Raw genomic sequence first — 22,584 nt, 5'->3', positions numbered from 1 at the left:
AACGAAAATACAGACCATCCTATGTGAGGGACGGATGGAAATTCGGGCCTGTGTAGGTTTCTGCATCCACGGCGTACATCTGATCAGATAACGTGTTTGCTGACACCGTTCAGCAAAGACGAGAACCACGTGAGGGAGGTTTGGTGCCACGAGGGCTTTGAACCGGCCTATAAAAATACCTGAACGGGATCCAAGATTGACTTGTTCGAATGGTGGGTACCAAAAAAAACGAATTAATAGATCCCATAATTGTGTTGTAATGTAGCCTGCATGGCTGTCTGTCCTGTTCGGAGCTGTAAGAACTCTTGACAGTCCACACCCCGCTGCCAAATCGCAATAAATCATTTTTCCAAATGGCTGAAAAGCCTGTCTCTCCGCCTCACCTCGCCATCCCCCCCAAGACACTTTTTTAAGTATCAGCATGTATTTTATATCTCAAAGAGCTGAAATCAAATAAGAGGAAGATGCGGTGTCCAAAGAAAGCAGATTGTGCAGATGGAATACGAACCAGGTGCAGAGTTTGGAGGGTCTTCACAAGACTCTCACCACTGAATTTAATCGTCTGGAAATATTCAGGCAAAGCCCACTTAGCTGACCTGCTGAACCCCGAGACGCGCAAAGCAAACCCTCTTATGCCGGGTCCTCAGAGCATTTATGAATCCATTTGATATACACATCACACAGTTATGTATATTATGGCTGCATACTTGTGCACATAACTCTGGATTCAGTTGTACCGCCATCACAAAGGCAGTTGTAGAGGCAATTATGTGTAATTCTCATTTTAAGATGTTAATAAGTGGCCGACTGACAGAGCGGGCATGGAGGTTCGACTTGTTCAGTGCATGTGCTGCTTTTGAAATCAATATCTGGGTTACCTGTGGTTTTCTCTTTCTGCTAAACAGGTCATTTCCTCATCATCCTCTTCATTTCTGTCATGTTACAACATTAAAAAATTGCCCTTAATAACTTCAGTGTTTGCTTTACTTTTAGGATCAGTTGAAACGGAATAGAGAGCATGTGACGGCAAACACACATATAAACATTTAATAATTGAATTAAAAAGCTCTTTCATATGTTATGTGCAGCTGAAAGTCACGCACAAAAGAGAGACATCAAAAGCGCGGGATTATGCAAGTTATTAAAAATATACAGGACATGTGATGGAAAAAACAACAGGGAAACAATAAAACAGCAAATAAAGCGCCGAATGAAAGCAAAAGCAAACAATGGCAGCCAAAATAAAATTTGAAAATCTATGAAAATGTCTCCTTATAAAGGGCATTTTCAACAGCTTTTTTTTTTTTTTTTTTTTAAAGCTTTTCAAAGCCATTTGTAGCCCACACTCGGGACACTTTGTTAGTCTTCTGAAAAGCGCTATAAAAGTTTATTATTATTATTATTATTTTAAGATCCGAGCTGCAGGCCGAGGAGAAGCCCGAGCGCTGGGAACTCGAGTTTTTCACGCTGTTGGTGGTGATGCGCATGGAGGATGAAGCGTTCGAGGCGAGCGTCGGTTCGAGCGCCTCGTACCTGCCGAGACGGGCTCACGAAAGCCGCCGGAGAGCCGCTTCTCAGCAAAACATCTCGACGCTCATCAAGCATTTCACATGTTCAGCTGTAACAGCGCCCGGATCACATATCCACCTTTTTTTTTTTCCATTTCAACCCCATGATTGTCCCGATTCTCAAAACGGTTGACGCCGATTATAACCTCACTGCCTCATCTACAACTTCTGATTTATAATGAGCGGTACCTTTTGCAGGATGAGCCGTATCCTGTTACAGCCCTTACACAAGACTGATACCTTCCTTCATGCTGTAAAACCAGGTATTATGGAGCCAAGGAGCTAGCAAGGGGCGGAGGGGGGGGGGATTTACTCTGGATGCCATTTTATAGATCTTCCCAAAAGCTTCTCGGCACAAGCAGTTTAGAGGGGTGAGCTTTCCCAGCTGGAGATATAAAAGGCTGGATCCAGCAGGACCGGCGGTAATTGAGCTGAGGGCTTTTTGCTGCAAACTGTGTGGGCTCGGAGTGGACGCTCGGCAGAGGTGAGCGTATCGGCGGAGAGCCTGGGTGGTACTCGGAGAGGGAAGAGCTTGCTGCTTGTTTAGCGCAAATTCCATTAGTTATTGACTCTTCTCCCTCTTGAAGTATCGCATGCAGGATAGCATTATCATCCCATGCATAAATAAGAGGCTGAAAGCGAACCCCGAAGAGGCATCTGCTTACATTGGCAGCGACTACAAGACAGAACGGGGAGGTTCAGCGGCGGGTCAGCCACGATAGCAGCTCTCACAAAAGCAGGCTGAACCTCGGCATCTGCTGGGAGCGAAGAATCATTTCCCCTTAATGCATGATTTCATGGTGGCTGATGTGAGAGAAGAGCGATGTTTGGTTTTCTTTGACTGATCAACGCCGAGAGGTGATCCCGGCCCCGGATTCAGTGTCCTAGACGCTAGACATAATTGACCTCGGCGCAAACTCCCACTCACGCCGACCTCGGCGTCGAACGCGGAGACAGACAAAGACGTCTCTCTGCCATCTTTTTTCATCGCGCGCTAAAAGAGAAGAAAGGTTCCCACAGGGTTCTCAGCTACGTGGTGGGCGCTTTTTTGTTTTTTAAACCCGCCTCAGAGGATCTCAAACGTTTTGGTGCACGGTTTGTTTTTGCGTTCGCTCAGAATTCACAGGAATATTAACAGCTGATAAACCTTTTTTTTATTTGACCGCCGCTCACATTCTCCTTTATTTTATTTACTAGGTGCTTGGGAGGAACCAGGCTCTGTTTTTTGTCCATTCACAGCACTTTCTTTTTTTTTTTTTCCCCAGAGTTTGTCACGTGAACGGTCTTGTGCTCACCAAAAAGGTTCTTGTGTGTACTAAAAGTGAATCTAATGTTCAGTGACGACTGGAAAGCAAAGCCGTCAGGTGAAAATATAGATGAATCCACGTATGTGTCATCACCTCTGCACAGAATAATAACAAAAGACAGGAAATCACTGGTAATTTGTGAGGAAAAACTGGTTTTGTTGTGTGCACGAGGTACTGAGAGTTTGACAAACATGATCCAGGAATAAATTAGTTCAGAAGCTTAGGGACTTTCTCATGAATTGGAGACTCAGTAGTTATAATAACACTGTGTTTTTGCACTTTGGTGTTTATGGGAGTTTTTTTAAAGCCAGTGTAGCCTCCCTTTCTCCACTCATGCATACGCCAGCATCAGATAAGGAGCGAGTGGGTGTCCAGATTTAAGTCAATCTGACTCTAAATCTTTTACCAAGAGCAAAAAAAAAAAAGCGACTTGAATAAACAGCTTTGGAAATCTCTTTATCCAGAGAAAGTCCTTGAGACAATCATTTCTAGGAAAACCCAAACATCCTAATTAAGAAAACCTTGAGGTCTGTTCCGTTTTAAGCGACCGCATAATGTACACCACCCAAACCGGCCTGATGCACTATCCTATAGGGACGATTATTAGAAATCAGCGAGCTTTTCCTCCACTTGGATGGAAGTCACAATTAAGTCATTTTTGGCATTTTAACGTCCCAGTGACATCAACGGTGACCAAAGAAAACATTCGATCTCCAGAACAAGTTAAGACGTATTATTGTAACCTTCCACGCCTGAAACTGGTAATTATAAATTGGAATTAGATGAATCGGGGCGTGTAATAAAAGCTAAACTAAACCCACAACAGAGGAGGAAAGAGGTCTCGGAGTCGAAAGGCAGGCTGGAACCTCTGGCGAGCGCGTTCGGATTGTGTGGGAGAAGACGTCGGAGTATCACTGGGTGTTGAGGTTTTCAACCCAGAGGCGTCAAATCCCATCAGCCGGAGCTGTTCTTCATGCTGCCTGGGAATGCCAGCTTTAAACCTCATTATAATTACAGTACAGTCTCTTGGTTAGAGAGACGATCCTGTAACCGGAACGGCCCCAGGTTCAGTTCTCGGGCAACTAGATAGATCCAGAGATACTGGCTGGGCGACCACGAAGGGTTAACGTGTGGGGAGAGACGTGGTGAGATACTGTTTCCACTTCTGGAGGTCTCGCTTGGTCGGATCAAAACAGCGGTTTGAGCGGAGGCTGGGAAAGAACCGTGACCCAACCTGGTCTTGTTTCTGTATCCGAAAGTGACTTCATAACCCAAACCAGACAGGACCAGACGGACTGCCCTTTACGAGCGCCATTATTCAGTACAACTGGAAAACAAAACCTCTCAGCCCGATGTGTGAAACTAATTCTGGCAAAGGAAGCGCCGCAGTACTTTCCCTCGCTCTGTTCCTAATTTTAGACGTAAACCTAAATCAATCAAGGTCGACTTTAATTGGCAACTCCCAGCGATGTGAAACAGGCATTTCGAGCGAGTCAACAGAAATTTTTCACGACTAAATAATTGCTGATGTTGATGATGATGACATCCGAGGCGAACTTGAGTCGTTTTTTTTTTAAATTAATTTATTTCTTTTTTTAATTTGAATGTCACAGATGTCGTGCTGACAGATTTCGGATAGGGATCAAAATTTGCGCCATCGTGCGAATCGGGGTCGCGCATCGTGCAGGCTGAGAACATCAGCTGGCCTGCCTCTCGCGACTGAGATAACATAAAATGTGGCGCTCTTTGTGTTTCCAAACAAAAACAGATGTGGGTCCTGTGCGAGAGAGAGAGAGAGAGAGAGAGAAAAGCAAATATTTATCCACCAGTTTTAATTAGGGCAGCAATTTCACTATGAAATTAAGCATCTCCATCATAACTCAGGCAGGCATTACTCTAATGCTGAAGCCTTTAAAGTGCACACACAATGCACAGAAAAAAAAATTGAGAAAACGGGAGAAGAAATGTTGTAAAAATAGCAACAATGTGGAAGCAATTTATGCTAATTAGGCTTTTATTTATGGTCCAATAATTGGGCGCATTTGAATTGTTGATGATGTTTTTTTCTCTTTATTTTTTTCTCTCCCTGTGTTCCCCCATTGCTCCCTCCCGGAGAAGATCAAAGCATATCCACTTGAATAGACGTTAATGGTGCATGGCTGTCGTCTTAGTCCTGAGTGGTTGAGATCTCTCCGGCGCAAGAAAAACAGCCAATTTGGGGTCTACGTGGACACAATTAGCACAATTTATACGTGTCTTTCACAGCGGCGCTCCACTTTAACCCGGGAGACGAGCTTGGCATTCATTTCTTCACTATGATTTTCATAACCTTTGCCTCTTCTCTCTTTTCTTTGCATCGGGCTCCTATAGATCACAGGCGATTGTAATAAATGCGCGTTTGCAAAGTGAGGCTAATTCCAAAATTGGCCGAATGATACGGCGGGGCTTCCGTGTGACGTGATGAACTGTCTGATAAATTCTGGCACGGAAAGCGCCTGAAGTTGAAAAACGACGTTTTCTCACAACACAACGGTGATCGCATGCAACTCATCCTTCAAAATGTCCCGCCGGTCAGCCCACACGCAGAATTTTTTATTTTTTTTTTCCCCTTCCAAAACAGGGGAGCAAATCAATTTTATTGTGTGTTGTTTTACATCGCCGTTGCCCGAGGCATTGCTTTTACAGTTCTCCCTTCTGAATTTCAATGAGCCAAAGTGGTGCAGCCCAGACTGAGTGGAGGAAACAAGGTGCATTATGTAGGTGGGAGGTAACCGTGCCATTGAGAGACAATTAGCATGAAGCCCAGACCTTTGGAAATAGCATTGAGGCTGCCGGGAGCGGGCCTGACAGAATGAAAAGATTAAGACTTGAGAAAAGATAGCGGGGCATGGGAAAATCCAAAGGGAACTGGGCGACTGAAGTAGCCAATGAGCAAAGCAGGACAATTAGGCAATGAGCGTTTTTTTTTTCAAGGAGGGGGTGAAAATTAATGTGCCCCCACCAGCTGCCAAGTGTGCATGCATTCCTCCATACCAAAAAAAAAAAAAGAGGCATTTGTTTGTACGTGACTTTTGTTTCCCCCTGCGTATACATGCAAGCCTGTCAAGGGAGTGAAAGCCCGGCGAAGTGGAAGCCATTGCAAACTATTCAGCTACGAAATTCCACCAGGTGTTAGCGGGACTCCGGCTCTGTGATCGAAAAGCGCTGCTAAATGGCTGTCATGTGCCAATACCGGGGCCCATATTGTGCTCGCGGGTTATAATGAGAGCGGCCCTCCTTTCACGAGTCGCCGTGTTTTCTTTTCTTTTCTGGGTGAAATTCCCAGTTCAATTGGGCAGATAAACTCGGATCTCTATGGCTCCCTATATAGGATGGCAATGGGTGCAGCTCCATCGCAACACACTGCCAAATCCCGAGCCACCCGGTGCAGCCAGTTTCAAATTTGGGAAGCGAATGATCCACGCTGGTGTTGTGGATCGTGACATTCGGTCTGTGCCATTTCCTACAGGCATCATGACGAATATCCATCCAGCGGTAAATGATTGGAGGTTGGCCTTCGTTCGTGTTTGCCCTGGAAAACAAGCAGGCGAGAGGCAAACGTGAAGGTCATAAGCGGCGGCGTTCCCAGCTTGTGCAAGTGTTTATGTGTGCATGCATGCTGTATTTATGTATGCGTGCATGCTCGCGAGTTCACGCCCCTCGCACATGCACGCACACACACTCGGATTTCATAAACATCACAACAGCCAGGCCGTACCGAGGAGCGGAGTTAATTACCTACGGGGCAGCTGTTTCGGAGTTTCATAAGCTGCTGCTGAGAGAAGACATCAGCGTCACGTTAGTTTGGCGTGTCGTGCCCAGGCGGGATACAGTCGCTGGCAGCAGACGAGGCATGCATAACAATGAGCGTTGGTGTGTGAGGGCTGCAGCACCTCTGCCCCCGCTTCCTTAGAGGGGACACACTGTTTTTAGAGCACGAGGACGGGCGTCAGCTTACTCAGCTGAACTTGAAAAACCAGGGCAAGTAATTATAGATTGATCTCACGTCGATTTCGGGGCGGGCCGCCGAGCGGAGAGGCCGTCCTGCAGGCGGGAGGCTGTCGCTTCCTTTCATGCCACAGCATCACAGCGTCGAGTGTAAAGCAGCCGAGTCCCTGCTCGCTTGTTTGCTTGCTTGCTTGCTTGCTTGCTTTCTTGCTGCTGGCTTCCTGCGCTCTCACTCCTCTCGATTTCAATGCAGCTTTATTGTCCTCGAGGGGAAGTTCTCCTCGCAGCCAGATGCATTAAAGCATATAAACACAAATACGCAAAAGTGCATAAGACGTAGCACAAGACATCACGGGAGTCATAAATTCAGCTGTTGATGATGCGTAGAGCGGCATTAAGATAAGTAGCATTTACACTAACCTCCTGACAAGCCTGTAATAAGGAAATGAATCAGGGTTAGGCAAGTTAATGGCAATGGAAAAGGGAAACTTTTGCAGATTTTTGTTGGAGAGATGAAACTCAAATTTCCATAAAATTGAAAAGAAAAACAAACATCTGCACATTTGCACGAGGATAAACGTGAAGAAACGAATTCCTGTGTAGAATGTGAGCAGCTGTAGTGCTCCATTTGTCGTTTTTTTTTTAAATGATCCAAATGTGAGGTGAGCTAGCCCTGCACAGCATTTCTGAACGTGTGGAGGGGAGAAAAAAAAAAAAAAAAAAAAAAAAAAAAGGCTGCTTCTCTTGTGCTGATGGCTTTTGATTGTGGTTTGGATCGAACAACAACTCCCCTCCAGTTCATCATGGATGTTTGTTTTGCTGAAGTCAGGTCTTGGCAGCAGAAACAGCATTGTTTTCAGTTCTGTGTAATCTTTTTCCCAGCTCAGCACAAAGTACCAAAAATGAAACGCTACTGTCCCGCCCGACCTGTGGCGCACAATTAAGTCCACAGTGAGCCTGAGAAATCCACAGGAAATGTGTCACAGCACCTCCCAGGTACACACACACACAAGTTTACTTACTTACTTAGGCCTTGTGCAATTACATAATGCATTTTTTATCCACTGCATCATGATTAAAAACTACAGAATATTACTGAAACATTCAATTTCATTTAATTTCCTTTAGCATGCCCATTGTACTCAAATATGTTACTGACAGAAGATATAATAGACACAATCCACTCATCCTGATAATGATTACAGTATCTTACACAATAACCGTCATTGTCGGCTGTGACCATGCACCCCAACACTTCCAACGTAATACACACTTCTCAAATTAAGTTTTACGTCTTGCAAAGCCAATTTCACCCATTTTATGCTCCCCATTAAACTAATGCAGCTGAGGCCACTTATGATGAAGCGGCGGCTGCAGGAACAGTAAACATTTAGGTAGCCAGTCCACCCACATGAGGCAGATTTGGCTACGTGCAGACTTGGCCCTAGCTGCTCTTTGTGTGTGTGTGTGTGTGAGTGTGTGTGTGTGTGTGTGTGCTATGTTATATTCTGGGGTTTTGGCACGGCTGGGAGATTTGCTTGTTGACCATATTTTTGCAATGTTTTCCTCTCTAAGCCACGGATCATGAGTGATTCATTGCAGACCCCTCTTGAGGACGGAGAGCTGGAGCTGAAGTCCTGCTGAACTTAAGTGAGAGGGTGGACAGGGGAAGAGCTACAGCATGCTGTTTTTCTCTGGTTTTCTTTTTCTTTTCTTTTCTTTTTTTTTTTTTTATTTGTGTGATGCACTGTTGATCCCAGCGGGGGGAAAATCTTCATCTCTTTGTCTGGCCAGAGCACAAGACCAGCCACAGTGTAAAGATTCAGGGCAGATTTGCTGTTAGAGGTGCTAAATACTCAGAGATTTACAGCACATTGTGTGAGTGGGTGTGGCCAAATTAGCTGCCTACTGTATCTGGATTTATTAGGGATATGAGTTTCCCAACAGGAAGTAGCACCTTTCCTATGTCAGGTGTCCAAGTTGAAAAAACTGGAGAATTGACTTGTGACATAATTGTTCTTTGGGGCCAACAGAGATGTAAATTCCATACTGTCCAGCTGAAATGAGCCTCTAAGACAAACCGAGGAGACGTGGATTCTCCTTGATAACTTTCAGTGCTGCAGCGTTCAGTTTCCTGCGGTATTTACATGAATATCCCGAGAGGCGGCTGAGGAGTGCTCGCTGGCGCTGCTGCAGCTCGCTTGATGAATAGCCCCGAGGTTGGACCGTGTCCAGTTTTCCAAGCATGCGAACACGACCTGCTCATATGGCCAAGTTGTGACAGGAAACTCATACACCTGATAAATCTCACACCTACATGAGCGCACGGTGGGAAAAAAAAAAAAAAAAAAAAAAGAAGCGAAGAATGAGAAATCCCCTTGCGCTGCCAACCTGGCGACAGGCCGCCTTTGACGACTTAATTCCTCAAAAGGGACAACGGGAATCTTCTTCCCCAGTCCCCACAGCACCGTCAGTCCAGAGAACAGCTGCTCGTTCACACCGCCACAGCTGCAGAAGTGCAAATGAAATGAGGACATGCAATATAATGTCCATTATAGCCAAATAAAAAAAAAGATGAATTTGATTTAATACTGAATATTTGTCATGCAGATCAGGCTGGTATGCAAATTAGATGATGGCATCCTCTGGCGACTTTTGGGACAGCCAATAGCAACTTTTCCTGACACAGGAGTTGGCGACACTGAATGCAACACACACCTGTTGTGCGCCTCATCTTCATCGTCTCAGCACGGCGGCAGAGAAGCTCAAAGCTTACCAAGAATATTTGTCTTATTTCTAGTCAAAATATCTCATTACACTTAAATAAGACATGATCACCTAAGAAATAACTTGTTTTTAGACAATTTTCACTTGTTTCAAGCTAATTTTCGCGTGTTTCAATTGAATTTTCACTTGTTCCACTGGCAAATTTTGCAGATGAAACAAGCAAATTTTCACTTGTTTCAAGTGACTTTTCACTTTTTCCACTGGCACAGTTTGCCAGTGAAACAAATTTTGCCAATGAAACAAATTTTCAAGTGAAAATTGTCTAAAAACAAGTTACTTCTGAGTTGATCATGTCTTATTTTAAGTGTAATGAGATATTTTGACTAGAAATAAGACATTTTGACTTGAAATAAGACAAATATTCTTGGTAAGATTTTGAGTTTTTGCAGTGAGGTTTTCGTTGAAGAAACAAACAAACACATTCATGCAGTACAATACTGAAATGTGCTGCTCTCATGTAAAAAAAATGCAGGGTGGATTAGCATTTCAGATCGAGTTCGCAAAACGTTCACTATGCGAAGGAGGGACGGCAGGACTCGTCTGTCTCGTGTCTCCTCTCAGCAAAAACACTCCGACACGTTAGTGCCGAGATGAGATGAGACGAGACGAGACGTTAAATATTGCATGCAGTCACTGAGTCGGTAATTATTATTAGTCTTGACAAATCAGAATAGATGGTTCATTACCATAATCACCACCTATTAGTTTGCACTTGGAGAGGAAAACTCAACATGAATGTATTCACAATGAGGCAAAACCGCATTGAAATAGCGACCACCCTGTCGGTCTAATTCTAGGTGCTAAAGGCCTGTTGTGCAAGAATAATAAATCACGGGTCACTTTTTAATGTCAGAATAGGATTTGTTAGTAGATGTGGTCGTCAGCGTCTAGTTCAAGCGCACTTCCACGAGTTCACACAGGATCCTATGAACTTGAATCTGCAGCCCTGCAAGCACAGGGAGATGTTGACCCCGTTTCTGCGTTATTATATTCCTATTATATTCCCAGGGCGCTAATGAAAACAGCGTGCCGCTCTTTCAGCTCGTTCCATTGTGTTTCGTTTCATCCCGAGTCAGTGTAAACACTATCAAGACATCTACACGTTGTCACAGCAAAAAGGGAAAAAGAACGACGGTGGGGACGCGGGGAGAGAGATCTCTCGCATTTTCCCAAGCGTCCCCCCGTCTCTGACAGTTCTTCCCCCGGTTGCCAGGCACACAGTGAGCAAACCAGCACTTAAGTCAGCAGCATCTCCCCGAATTAGAAAACAAAACACACGTCCAAATTGCTGAGGCAGCACAATGTCACACAGGGGGGATCAGAAACAGATGTGTTGCCTCGGCGGAGCCTGACGGGGAGGCTCCCCCCGGACGGAGCAGCGACACTTGAGCCGGGGGTCTTATGCCGCTGTTGTCTGTTTAGCATTCATCATACACTTCTATAAATGTTTTCAAGTGGGTGGCAACCAGGCCTGCTTAATCCAGCTCGGCTACGCTGGAGCGTAACCACAGAGCTGCAGAGAGAGAAAGAGAAGAAGGCGCTTTTTCCGAAGAGGGGACAGTCGTCGTCATCCACACAAACACACACAAATACACACGCGCAGAAATACACACACAAGAATGCATCTTTCCCTTTCATTTCCCACACTTTCAATCCACTGAGGCTTTCATGTGTGTTGAAAGGCATCGGCTGGCTGCAGTACACACAGCGCCGAGGAGCACTTATCGGGCCGCACAGCTTTGATACAGATGTGAAAAGGAGAGATCGGGTGATAATTTGTAGAGCGTTATGTTGTTTCACATGTCGGCCTTAAGGAGGATGAACCGGTGATTTGTCCGTCAAGCTCCGCAACCCTTACGCAGGCTTCGCTAATGAGAGAAGACATACTGAGTGATGTCGGGGGGAAGTGGAGGATGTGGGTACACGGGGCGGGGAGGTGTGAATAATGAAACAATGATATCCTTAAAAAGTGCCACATGCCATATGCTGGATACTTGAATCCCGAATGCCTCGGTGCCTGGCAGCGGCGCTTCGTTTTTTTGATGCTGGCAGCGGTGTTGAGATGGTGTGTTTCGGATTTTGTATGTTTTGGAGATTGTAAGCACATTGGGTCGAGTCGGAGTTAAGTACTTGAATGTGGTAGCCATGTTGCCTTTTGCTTTTCTGTCTCTTACCGGCCAAAAATAGCGTCGTCTGGTTATTATCAGGACGGTAAACCGATGAATTTCTGCTCCAAGCCCTCAAACGCTGCAAAGACATTCCATGCTAACAAGTCATTAAGTCTCATATTGTGTCTTAAAATCTTGCTTTTCTTCAAACAAGTTGAAAAAAAAAATGTCATTCGGATGAGACAATCCCATTTGTTTCCAACGCTGATCAGCTTATTTCCAGAAATTTCTTGAATCCAGTGTCTTTTTTTTTTTTTTTTTTTTTTTTTTTGATCCTAGTGGCTGATCTGCCTCATTCTGCCTTGTTTCAACATATTTATACTCGTTCCCAGAAAAATTCCTCTAACAAGTGAAACTGCATTGGAAACAAGTGGGATTATCTCATCCCGCTGGTGGATTTTTCCACTTGTTTGCCTATGACTCCAGATTTTTTTTTCTTTTTCTTTTTTCTGGTTTATCGTCTCAATTAAAGGTTTTGCAAAAAAGATTAGTAGTCTGCATGTCACTCACAGAGCAGACTCATTGCATTACTCACGGCTGCCAAGCATTCGAGATCTGCCTCTGAGACGAGTTCTGAATTCGCTGCAGATCCCTGCCAATGTGACATCCTCAATATCTTTTATGTCAGGCTTTTCAAACTTGCTGATGTGCAGATTTATGACGCCGAAAGGAATAATCCTGTTGATTACAGAGAGACTATGGCCATTCCTCTAGCCACACTATAATGTAACGCAATAATGTTAGCAAACTGTCAGATTGTGTTGTAGGTGGCCATACAGAGTCCCATTGGTTGGCCAAACCTTTGAAACACATTAGGAACATAGGCTGCGTTCATTTTAACTTGAAACTCAGATTTGTCTTCTTGTAAAATCGCCCACGGTGACAGCGTTGTGTTCATGGTGTCAACTGGGGAAAAGCAAATGACCACAAGCAGAAGAAACTGCATTGTCATCTAGTGGAAATCCCAAAAGTGTACGCAGCAGCTATTTGCTTATTTAGTGGATAAACACTCTTACAGTGGTTCAGTTCCTACTGTAAACAACAAAAGGCAATTTGGTTTTGGTCTTTTTTTTTTTTTTTTTTGTGAGCTCTGATGTCACTTGAACTGAAATCGGAGAAAATGGAGTGCTGACATAAAACTTCAAACTTCCAGCTTGTTAATCTGATTGGGAGAAGTGCTCTGTTCATTTTTTTTTTACCAATCAAAGCTCGTTTTTTAATGAGTTCAGAGCCGAAGTGAATGCAGTGATAGTAATAAATGTCATTAGCAGGCTTTCCACTGTAGTGACAAACTCGCTGTCGAAAAAAAAAAAAGTGTGCTAGTGCATTTCAAGGCCAGGTACATTTCCATTGTCACCTCCGGTCTTTGATGGCACCTCGGTGGGGCTGTCGGGGCCAGTTTCCAGATGCTGACGGCCCAACGAATCCCTACGGACCAGACACGCCTAACCGAGCTCTGAGGTGGAGTTAAGGGTCATAAGGGGGGAGGCGGATGCAGCTGAACGCTTTTGTAGCAGAAAAATAACGACAAAATGAAAAATGGAGAACAAGCGCCAGTCCTGGTCAAACGAGGACATTAGGGCTCTGCTGACTATATGGACAGAGGACGATGTCCAACATCAAATCGACGGTGTTCACCGAAATGAGGATGTTAAGCAGTGTATAGTGCGAGAGCTGGCAACGATGGGGATCCAACACACAACGGGACAGATCCACCAAAACTGAGCTCTCAGTACAAGGCAGTTAAAGCACACAACACACAAAGTGGCATCCAAAGGTGGGAAAAAAAACCCTGTGGTACGTAGCTCTGTTAGACTTTAACCACTCGCTTCCGACTTCCCACTTGCGAGCATGGACGGGACGAGACTGCGGGGCCATCGGCACGACGGGGGAAACGTAAATGAGTTCTATTTTCTCGGCTATTGAGGATTGAGGTCATTTCATTGATGCGCTGCTGTCATTCAGCGGCAGCAGGTCTGGCTCTTTATGTGGGCGGTCAAGGGGGAATACAGTCCCTATCTCAGAGTTAATGTCATGTTCTGTATATTGAGCCTTTCAGAGCCACAGTATAGGGCTGACACATGCTCTTTATTCCCAGACATACACCAGAGATGCCCTGACTATCACTCTATGAGGCTGAATTAGATCAAATTGTTGTTATTTATTTATTTTTTACTAACTTGCCAGATGGAAGGGGTTTTCCATAGACAACAACATGAGTGCCAGAAAGCGCAGGCAATCAAAAAAATTTAATTGGCTTTATTCTCCGCTTGACAACATGCCTGACACCGTTTGAATTTTCCAAGATGCCGCTGTCCCCACCCATCTGGTGCTGCGAACAGGTTAAATCAAACGCCAAGATTTATTTGCAACTGCGACAGTATTTACTGCCACGAAGAAGAAGAAGAAAAAAAAAAAAAGGCTCAAATGTTTGCAGGGATACGAAGTTTATGACGCTGTTTTGATCTTCAGAGGATCCGATCGTAGCGTTCGCTCTCAAGTGTCTGCCCCTATCTTTCTCACCCGCACGCAAACTCATGATCAAATCAAATAGTCCTCCGCACCAACCAGTCAAGGGTTGGAGCGAAATGCGTCGTCTGTTCCAGCGAATGAATGTGCTTTTAATTAAGAGCCATTTGACTGAAACCTAGGGAGTCGCTGCAGTTGTATCACGACACTGGGCTCGGAATAATCAATCTTTGTAAACAAGCTTTGGGGAGGATTTTGGGGAGGAACTCTGTGTTTCAAGGAAGTCAATAACAGCTAAATGCCACATCCTTTTATAAATACTGGGAAAACTCTTAAGTCAACATGGAAATCATCTTAATGGGAATTATGTTTTGATGACATTTGTGGATTTATGAAAAAAAAAAAAAAAAAAAGCAAAGCAACAACTCAGCACTAAGCTTCATGGGAAATCGACCAGTGCCTCTTTCGCACCTTCAGTCGAGATGAACTCGGTTTGCGTGGGGATCTGCAGAACACATTATGTCGGGTTGGCACGGAAGTCACACTCTTGGAAGGCAATTTGTTCCAATTTCGGCTCCGCATGTTTGTAAGGTTCTGCGGTGCATGCATGATGGCTTTGCTGCACGGCTCTGCACAAAACCTGACGTCGAGGGCTCGTGCATGGTGGCATGTTTGTTGTTTTGCGCTGTGATTTTGCACAAATAACCTCATTGCTTATGGAAACGGCAGCCACGACCGTCGGAGCCGACTGGAATAACATATGTCGTAGTTTCGCAAAGAGGCAGTGCGTGTCCCGTAATGTAACATGCGATGTTCACGTTTAGGAAATATAAAGCAATTAATCCTTAAACACATCATATGCTGCTCTGCCATTCGGCGAAGTCCAGCAGCCATCTGGACAGCATCCAAAAACAGCACTCGGGGGAAAAAAAAGAGAAACGTTCCCCCCCTAGAAAATCAGGAAGACAGATTCATGTCAGTCCTCATGAGTGTTTTACATCCTACAGTACGGCAGAACAATGTGCCCTTTGTGTATACTAGGCTCTCGCTCTCACCTATGGGGTGGAGGTGGGAGGTTGCTGCTGAAGTTGCCGTCTCCCCTGTCTGTTATCTTTCAAAGCTGCCATGTCACTCCAGACGAGATGCTGTGAGGTTTATTTGAATTCATCTCGTCTCCTATTTACCCGAGGTACTTTCCTCCCAGCGTTGCCCCCACCCACCCACGCTCTCATTATCATTCTGAGTGTTATTATTATCTCCGCATCAGCGTGGTACAGCCGTCCCAAGGAGGCTTTGGTCAACAGAGCTCTCCGCAGGACTGAACCCCTCTGTGAGCCCGTAGTAATTTACCCAGATTCGGACTGTCACTCTTCGCTGGGTTCACGGCTCCCTGCGTTTTCTCTCGTGGCCTCTCTCCCCCCGATGACGGAGAAGATAAGCATGTTGCATACCGGATCACTGAGCTATGACAAAAAAAAAGGGTTCTGCTCAATAAGCCAGATGTAAATAATTGTTGAAAGCAATATAGGGCCCTGCGTCGCGCAGTCCGCTGGATGTTGTGCTTGGCTGGGAGCTCGGAGGCTCAGTTTCATTCAGGTCCTCAAATGCCTTTTGAAATGTTTTGTTCAATTCAGACCTGGTATTATTTAAAGACTGCTCAGAGTAAGACTTGGATCTTGGGGAATATAGAGCGCCTCACCACCTACAATACTGGGTATGAGATGTTATCTGCCCTTGAAGGCGACTATTTTGAGAAGTGGCTTTACTTTAACATGCCCACCAAAGCATAAAAGTGAGTTTGACTGGCATTTCAGAAAAAGATTAACCAAGCATCTTTTAAATAAATACTTTTTTTATTCTGTTATTGGCTTTTTACAGGTACAAAGCATACGGCATGTTATAGTTTTATCAAAAGTGGAAAATACTGATGTTACATATGTAACAAATGTAAAAAATAAGTCTTCAATCTTACTTTCCCCGAAAGTAAGAACATACATTTCAGCATATGAAAATATCCATAAAAACACAGCTTAAGTAATTTAAGTTAATAAACAGTACAAAAAAGTAGAAACCATACATGTCAAAATAATGGACAAGGACACTGACAACAAATGACTCCATGATTTCTCATGAATTAAAAAAAATGTACACAAGTTCATAGTTTTTTTTTTTTTATTTGTTTTTTGTTTTTTTGTTTTTTTAGTTGGGATCATGTTTATAGGATTCATATGCTATCTTTGCCCGAAACTCTTGGCTGGTCAGAAAATGCTATCTTGGTTTTTTGACATATACTATCCCCCCCCAAACCATCTCCCCTACTGAATTTAGGCCAAAAAAAGAAGAGGAAAGTCCTCCCCCATACTCAAATCCTCAAATGTCTGTAAGGCAGGGGACTTGATTAATCCTCACTCTTGGAGCGTTTAGCCAGTCTTCTGTGAGAAAACACACCAGGCCAGGGAGAGAGAGAAACAGAGAGAGAGAGAGAGAGAGAGAGAGAGAGAGAGAGAGTGAGAGAGTAGCTCTTGAGCTGGGATCATAACATTGGCGGCGTCTCCATTACCGTGCGAGCAAAAGGGTGCACACACTTTCACACTGTACGCTGTGTCCTGTCGTCTACAGGTGCAGTCAGATCAAACACACATGCTTCCTTTTAAGTAAATTAGAAATTGACCCCTAGAAGGACAGCGACCAGGGTTTTCTGTTGCGGTATGGCCCGTTGGAATTCGCGTCCTGTGAGTTTTTCCGCGCTATCTATCATCTTATCTTTCAGCTGTGAATGTGACAGAAGTTTTGTAAAGGGGAGGCAATATTGGTAATAAAGAACAGAAACGTTTGATTAAGATAAAGTGGATGGAGCTTTACAGTCACTAAATTGAATTCAGACATGGGTTTTTCTTTTTTTTGTGTGTCTGTGTCAATGGATACATTGTAATGAGGCCTCAGAGAGATGAATGCACGATTGTACAGTTGAGTTTGGAACTGGAAAAGACTGGTTAACTATTCCAAGGGGACTAATGACAAAATCATGTCATGTTACAGGTGCCGTTTTCTGCCTTACTGCATTGAAAGTCGTCTTATAATTTTGAATAAAGTAAAAAAAAAAAAAAAAAAAAGTATAGTCCAATGTCCTCTTGAAATATACAGTCTTCCTTTTTTATGGAGAACATCACCATATTGTACAGCATTGTAATAAATAGTCTCATACATATTGTTCAGCTTCTCCTTCGTTTAGAATGGTAACCGAGCCATCCCCACTGTTCATTTCAATGTCTTTTGCTGCCTCGTTCTCAGGAAGCAAGGCTAGGTCCTTGAACACGTCTACATAATGTCCAAAACCAGGGCCCCAGTTCAACAGATTGTCCCAGTTGAAGCCCCCGGCTTGCTGGCCCAGTTTGTGGGGCAGGGTGTAGTGCTGGTCAGTAGGGGGCAACTGGGCAGTGCCAGGCCCTCCTTCTGCCCTCCGGCTCGAGTACCGCCTCTGCTTGAGCCTCCCGCCAAAGTCCTCATCATCAGCATCTGACTCGTTGACTTGCGAGAGCTTGGGAACCCGGGAGCTATAAGATACAGGCTTCTCCCGGTCATACTCCATCTCGGAGCATGTGAAGGAGTCATGTGAGTCGCTCTCTGAAGAGGACTCTGGGGCGGGGATGCCGTCGGCCGGGTTGCGGACCCTTGATAGTGGCCTGCGGCAATCCTCTTCTGAACTGGAGCGCCCGTGGTCGGCGCTGCAGATGCTGGGGTTGCGTGGGCGTGGCGTGTTCAGCCGCTCCACTTCCTCAATAGAGAGCCCAACTGGAGGCCCCGTCTCCAGGGGGATCTGCTCTATCGGCTGCTTGAGCCGACTGCCAGGCCTGGAGGTGTGGCCGTGGCCCGCCATGGTCTGCGGACTCTTGCTGCGCCTCCCCAGCCGGGTGGCGTAGTTGAACATGGGCGGCGGCTGGCACACATCATTGTGCAGGTCCAGCGGGCTGCCCTCCCGTCGAGCCAGGTTAAGTTCTCTGGTCGGGGTGTTGCGATAAAAAGAGGAGGGCTTGGTGAACGGGGCTGGGCTGTGTCTGGACAGAGGGTTAGGGGTGGGGCAGGCTGAGTGTGAGTGGCTGAGAGGGGTGGACCTCAATGCTTGGGTGTATTGAGGCTGGTACGTGTAACTCGTTGCTCCGAGTGGTAAGGGGGACTGTCGGGCGAAGCCCAGGGGGCTGTGTCTCTGGATGGAGAACTTTGGCGTGTGGCTGCGGAACTGCTTATAGTGCTGGATGATGTCAGCATCTGAGGGGGCGATGCTACTCGCATTGTCTATGTCATAGTGTTCAATATCCGCTTCTGGTACATTGCAGGGGGCGCAAGGAGCACTGGGGACGGTCTCATTGTTGTGCGGGATGTCGGTTTCGTCATAGATCAGATAAGGATTTTCCCTCTCTATGATGTCAGGTTTTGGGTTCCCCTCTGGTTGTTTCCGTACCGTCATGTCATCTCCATATGGTGGGATATTATCTGGGTCATCGAAGGCTACGTTCTCACTGCCCTTCTTCTTTTTCTTCTTCTTCTCCTTGGGCTTCTTCTCCTTGGGCTCCTTTGGCACTTTGGTCTTGTTGCGGTCCTTGCAGTGGTTGCACAGGATCAGGCTGAGCACCACCAGGGCAAGGACAGTGGCACAGCTGCCAACAATAGCAGGCACTGCCCAGATAGGGAGGACCATCTCCTCTGCTGTGGGGCTTGGGCTGCAGACAAAACCACCATTGTTGGCCGTCTTACAGATGGTCCCTTGTGGACACTGGACGCCTAGACAGGCCACTAGGGTCTCGCAGGTCTTGCCTGTGTAGAACTCAGTGCAGACGCAGGTGAAGCCCGAGTGGGGGTCGGGCACGCAGCTTCCATGGTTCTGGCAGGGATTGGAGGCACAGTCGCCGGGTGGGACACACTGGTAGGTGTACCACTGGTTGACGCACATCAGGCCTTCCCAGCACGGGTTGCTCTCGCACAGGTTGGGGCCCCGGCAGCCGATCTTGACTGAAGAGCTGGTCTTGGTCAGCGTGACGAGGCTGTGCTCTCCTGTGAATGGCAGGTTCTCTCCATTGTACTTCACATAGGCCAGGCAGCCATCGAAACCTGCAGAAGAATAAGAGGAAAACCGGTTGAGATAACAGGAAACAGCTCTAAGCAGCTGAGGACAAAGCGGTGGCCTGGAGGGAAATAATTTCCGATTGACACCAGACCGATGGCTTTTCAAAAATGTCTGTCGATGCTAGATCACTTCCTAGGAAATAACAGGAACTCAGAGCTATAATCAGAGCTGAAGGAATTTTGTTTAGACGGGTAATTGGTTCAAGCTTAGGACAAAAAACAAGTGAAATTTCCTCATGGAAAACACCATCTCAAAAAAATAACATTTTACAATGGGCTGAATCAATCACTGGCATATTTTAGAGAGAAATTATGATTATTTTCTAAAATCATTGGCTTCGTCCTGACAGAGAATCCATCGTCAGAGCCATTATGGCTTCAAGACATACATCTGGGTCAGATGAATGTCTCTGTGTCTAATTCAATCTTTTACTTTGTGTATTGCCTAACAATGCTGCCTCACCGATGTAAATAGATTTTTATTGAATTTATCCCAGTGCAGATTAAATCCATTTGTTTCTTTTCATTAGCTCTTGCGAAGTGAATGCACAACAGAACACAACTGTGCAGAAACACACATCGTGGTGAGGGTCGGTTAATAGGCAGTCTGCCACAGAGCTGCGTGCTCAGAATATGTTTATTTTGAAATATACCCTGATCAATGTGTAAAAGGGGTCAGCAAATCATTCAAATTGCTCATTTTTACCATATTAGTCCAGGGTATTAGGTTAGTTTTTCCCTCCCCTGAATATCTGAAATTTACAGTGTTGCATTCCCTCCCTCTGGAAGCCCTCTCTTTCACCCTATCTAAACTATTCTCAAGTCAGGCCTGTGGACATTTGATCTGTGATTTAAGTCTAAACTGAGATGTGAGTCCATGGAAATAGGATGAAAACACCGAAAATCATCAACGGTGGGCGCTCCAAGACAAAGTCAAATCAAATTAGCATTAGTTATTCATCCATAAATGATACTTAGATAAAGAAACATTTACTCAACTACTGTAAATTCATAACAGGTAAATCTCACCAATGTCAAATAGAAACAGATTTCAGGCCAGTTCCACAGAGCCCTGTTGGACTGCCACCAAATATGGTCAGCACTTTGAGCAGCACACTATTAATTCAGGAGGAAAAAAAAAACTGTACTGTATTTTTCAGGGGCATATGTTCATGATCTCACATGTATGAATGAGTGTGTGCATGAACCCACACACATGCACGCACACACATGTAGTGCAAGTTTCCATTTTAAAACACCACTGCATCAGTGATAGCGGTTACAATGGGAGTGAACTTTCTTGGTCGAGTGCCAGTTTTTAAGAGCTGCAGCATGTGCGTCTGTCACAGCAGCATAAAAACACACAAACACACACACACACACACACACGCTGATACAGCTATTTTTAGAGTCAAGTCTATGATAGCCTTTTCCCCTCCAGAAGCATCTTTCAATATGACAACTGTCACGCCGAAAAATTGCAAGGAATCAGTGTTTCCCTCAGACTTTTATTTTTGGCGAGGTGAAAAGCTCGCTGAAACAACATCTAGACCATCATGGGACCCTTTCCGCTAAAACCCATAATCATGTAATTCTTTTAAATAAAGGGAAATCCCTCCATAAAGGACCCCCTACTATTCAGTGGCACAGGAACACTGGGATATACTGGCCCTTTTCAACAAATAATCAATTTACAAAATACATACTTAGGCAATTACGCAACATTATGATGTTTAAAGAATAAAATTTCAAGGTTTTCTAGACTTTTTATGTTGCTGTGATGAGGGAGGAACATCTATTATATTGACCTTTGATCCAATATTGAAATAAAAGGCCATTACCAGCACTTTATGTCGGCGAACAAACATATTGGTCTAACTTGTCCCGCCACCTCCCGCCTCACCTGCTGCAGTTTTCTGCTGGGCCGGTCCGGGCGGGATCCCTCCCAGGGACAAGGTTAAGACACCGAGACCCCCAAAGTCCTGGGTCGCGTGCTGGATGACCTTGGGGTGGGCGCCGTCGACCCGGAGCGCGGTGGCCGAGCCGTTCTTGACCAGCTGGAGGGTGTGCCACTGCCCGTCCGACAGCACCGCCTCGCCCACGGTCCGCTCCACCTTCCCCCCAACGCCCGCATCCGAGATGTAGTGGATGTTGCCGTTCTTCAGCTGGAGAGGGGGAACAGAGATGGAGGTCAAAGTTGCAGCTTTTTTAGCTTGTTAGCTTATTTCAAACTTATTAAACAAGAGCATTTAATTGTAGTTTTATATCAAAACACCAGTACTTGATGACTTCATGCTGCACCAGCTGGTGTTGCAACCAAACAAGTTTTCACAGATTTTTGAGCAATCCTGCCCCTCTGAATGGATGGATGGATAGATGAGCAACAGGAGGGATTTATGGATAATTTAAAGATAAGAAAGTGGAACTATTAAAATATGACAATTTGGATAACATTGTCGGCTACTGTAATGTGTATTTTCACAAATGAAAGCCAGTTTGAGTATAATTGGTTACTGTAAAGAGCTTTGTGTCCCCCATTTATTTACTGTTAAGGAAATCTGGATCAAAATAAAGATTGCATATGCATTGCAATAATTATAATAAGTCACACGGCATAATGTCACACATAAGATGCAACTATGCAGACTGATTTTACTGTGCATACTGGTGTTGTTAACCTTCAGCAATGATGTAAAACAAAATAATCCTCTCCACAAATACAGTTAAAAGATGTACTTTGTAGGGTTTGAAACAATGAAATCGCTTGAAAGTGTTGGCATCAATCATGGTGGATGAAAGAAGCCTTTTTTTTTTTTTTTTCGAAAAGCCGGTCTCCACAAAACTACCACCACTGTGCTTTTAAAAATCTGGTGCTGAGGTCAGAGATCCAAAACAAAAATGCAGTTTGAAGCTCATAAATCTTCCTCCCAGAGGGACACGCCGCCGTTAATCATGTTCTCACAACTTGTGTGCGGCGAATGCCATTCAGCCAGAGGATGATCGGTAGGTAGCGAACAGCGACTTTGGAGAGAACACGCTCAAACAAACGGGCCGACGGAGATGGCCCCTTCCAGAAATGAAAGCACACACTGCGTCTTTAAAGGAAATTAATCAAACTCACTTTGGCCCGGGACAACAAATGTGCTGCTTTTTTTGCCGTGTATGGTAATCTCATAT

General features: G+C 45.1%; 1 protein-coding gene across 1 annotated transcript in view; it reads right to left on the bottom strand.

Annotated features, from left to right (window-relative positions):
- Positions 1-16,437: 16,437 nt before the first annotated feature.
- The window catches only part of fat4 (FAT atypical cadherin 4), a 110,007-nt gene continuing 103,860 nt past the window's right edge, over positions 16,438-22,584 (bottom strand). The window contains exons 16-17 of the mRNA XM_030062675.1: positions 21,311-21,572; positions 16,438-19,392 (exon numbers count right to left, since the gene is read on the bottom strand). Of these exons, the coding sequence (XP_029918535.1) occupies positions 17,486-19,392; positions 21,311-21,572 (2,169 nt within the window). The 3' untranslated portion in view covers positions 16,438-17,485. The remainder of the gene's footprint in view (positions 19,393-21,310; positions 21,573-22,584) is intronic.

This window comes from Myripristis murdjan, chromosome 10 (assembly GCF_902150065.1).
Source record: "Myripristis murdjan chromosome 10, fMyrMur1.1, whole genome shotgun sequence".
Classification (NCBI taxonomy): Eukaryota; Metazoa; Chordata; class Actinopteri; order Holocentriformes; family Holocentridae; genus Myripristis; species Myripristis murdjan.
This window is presented reverse-complemented; position numbering and strand designations above follow the sequence as displayed.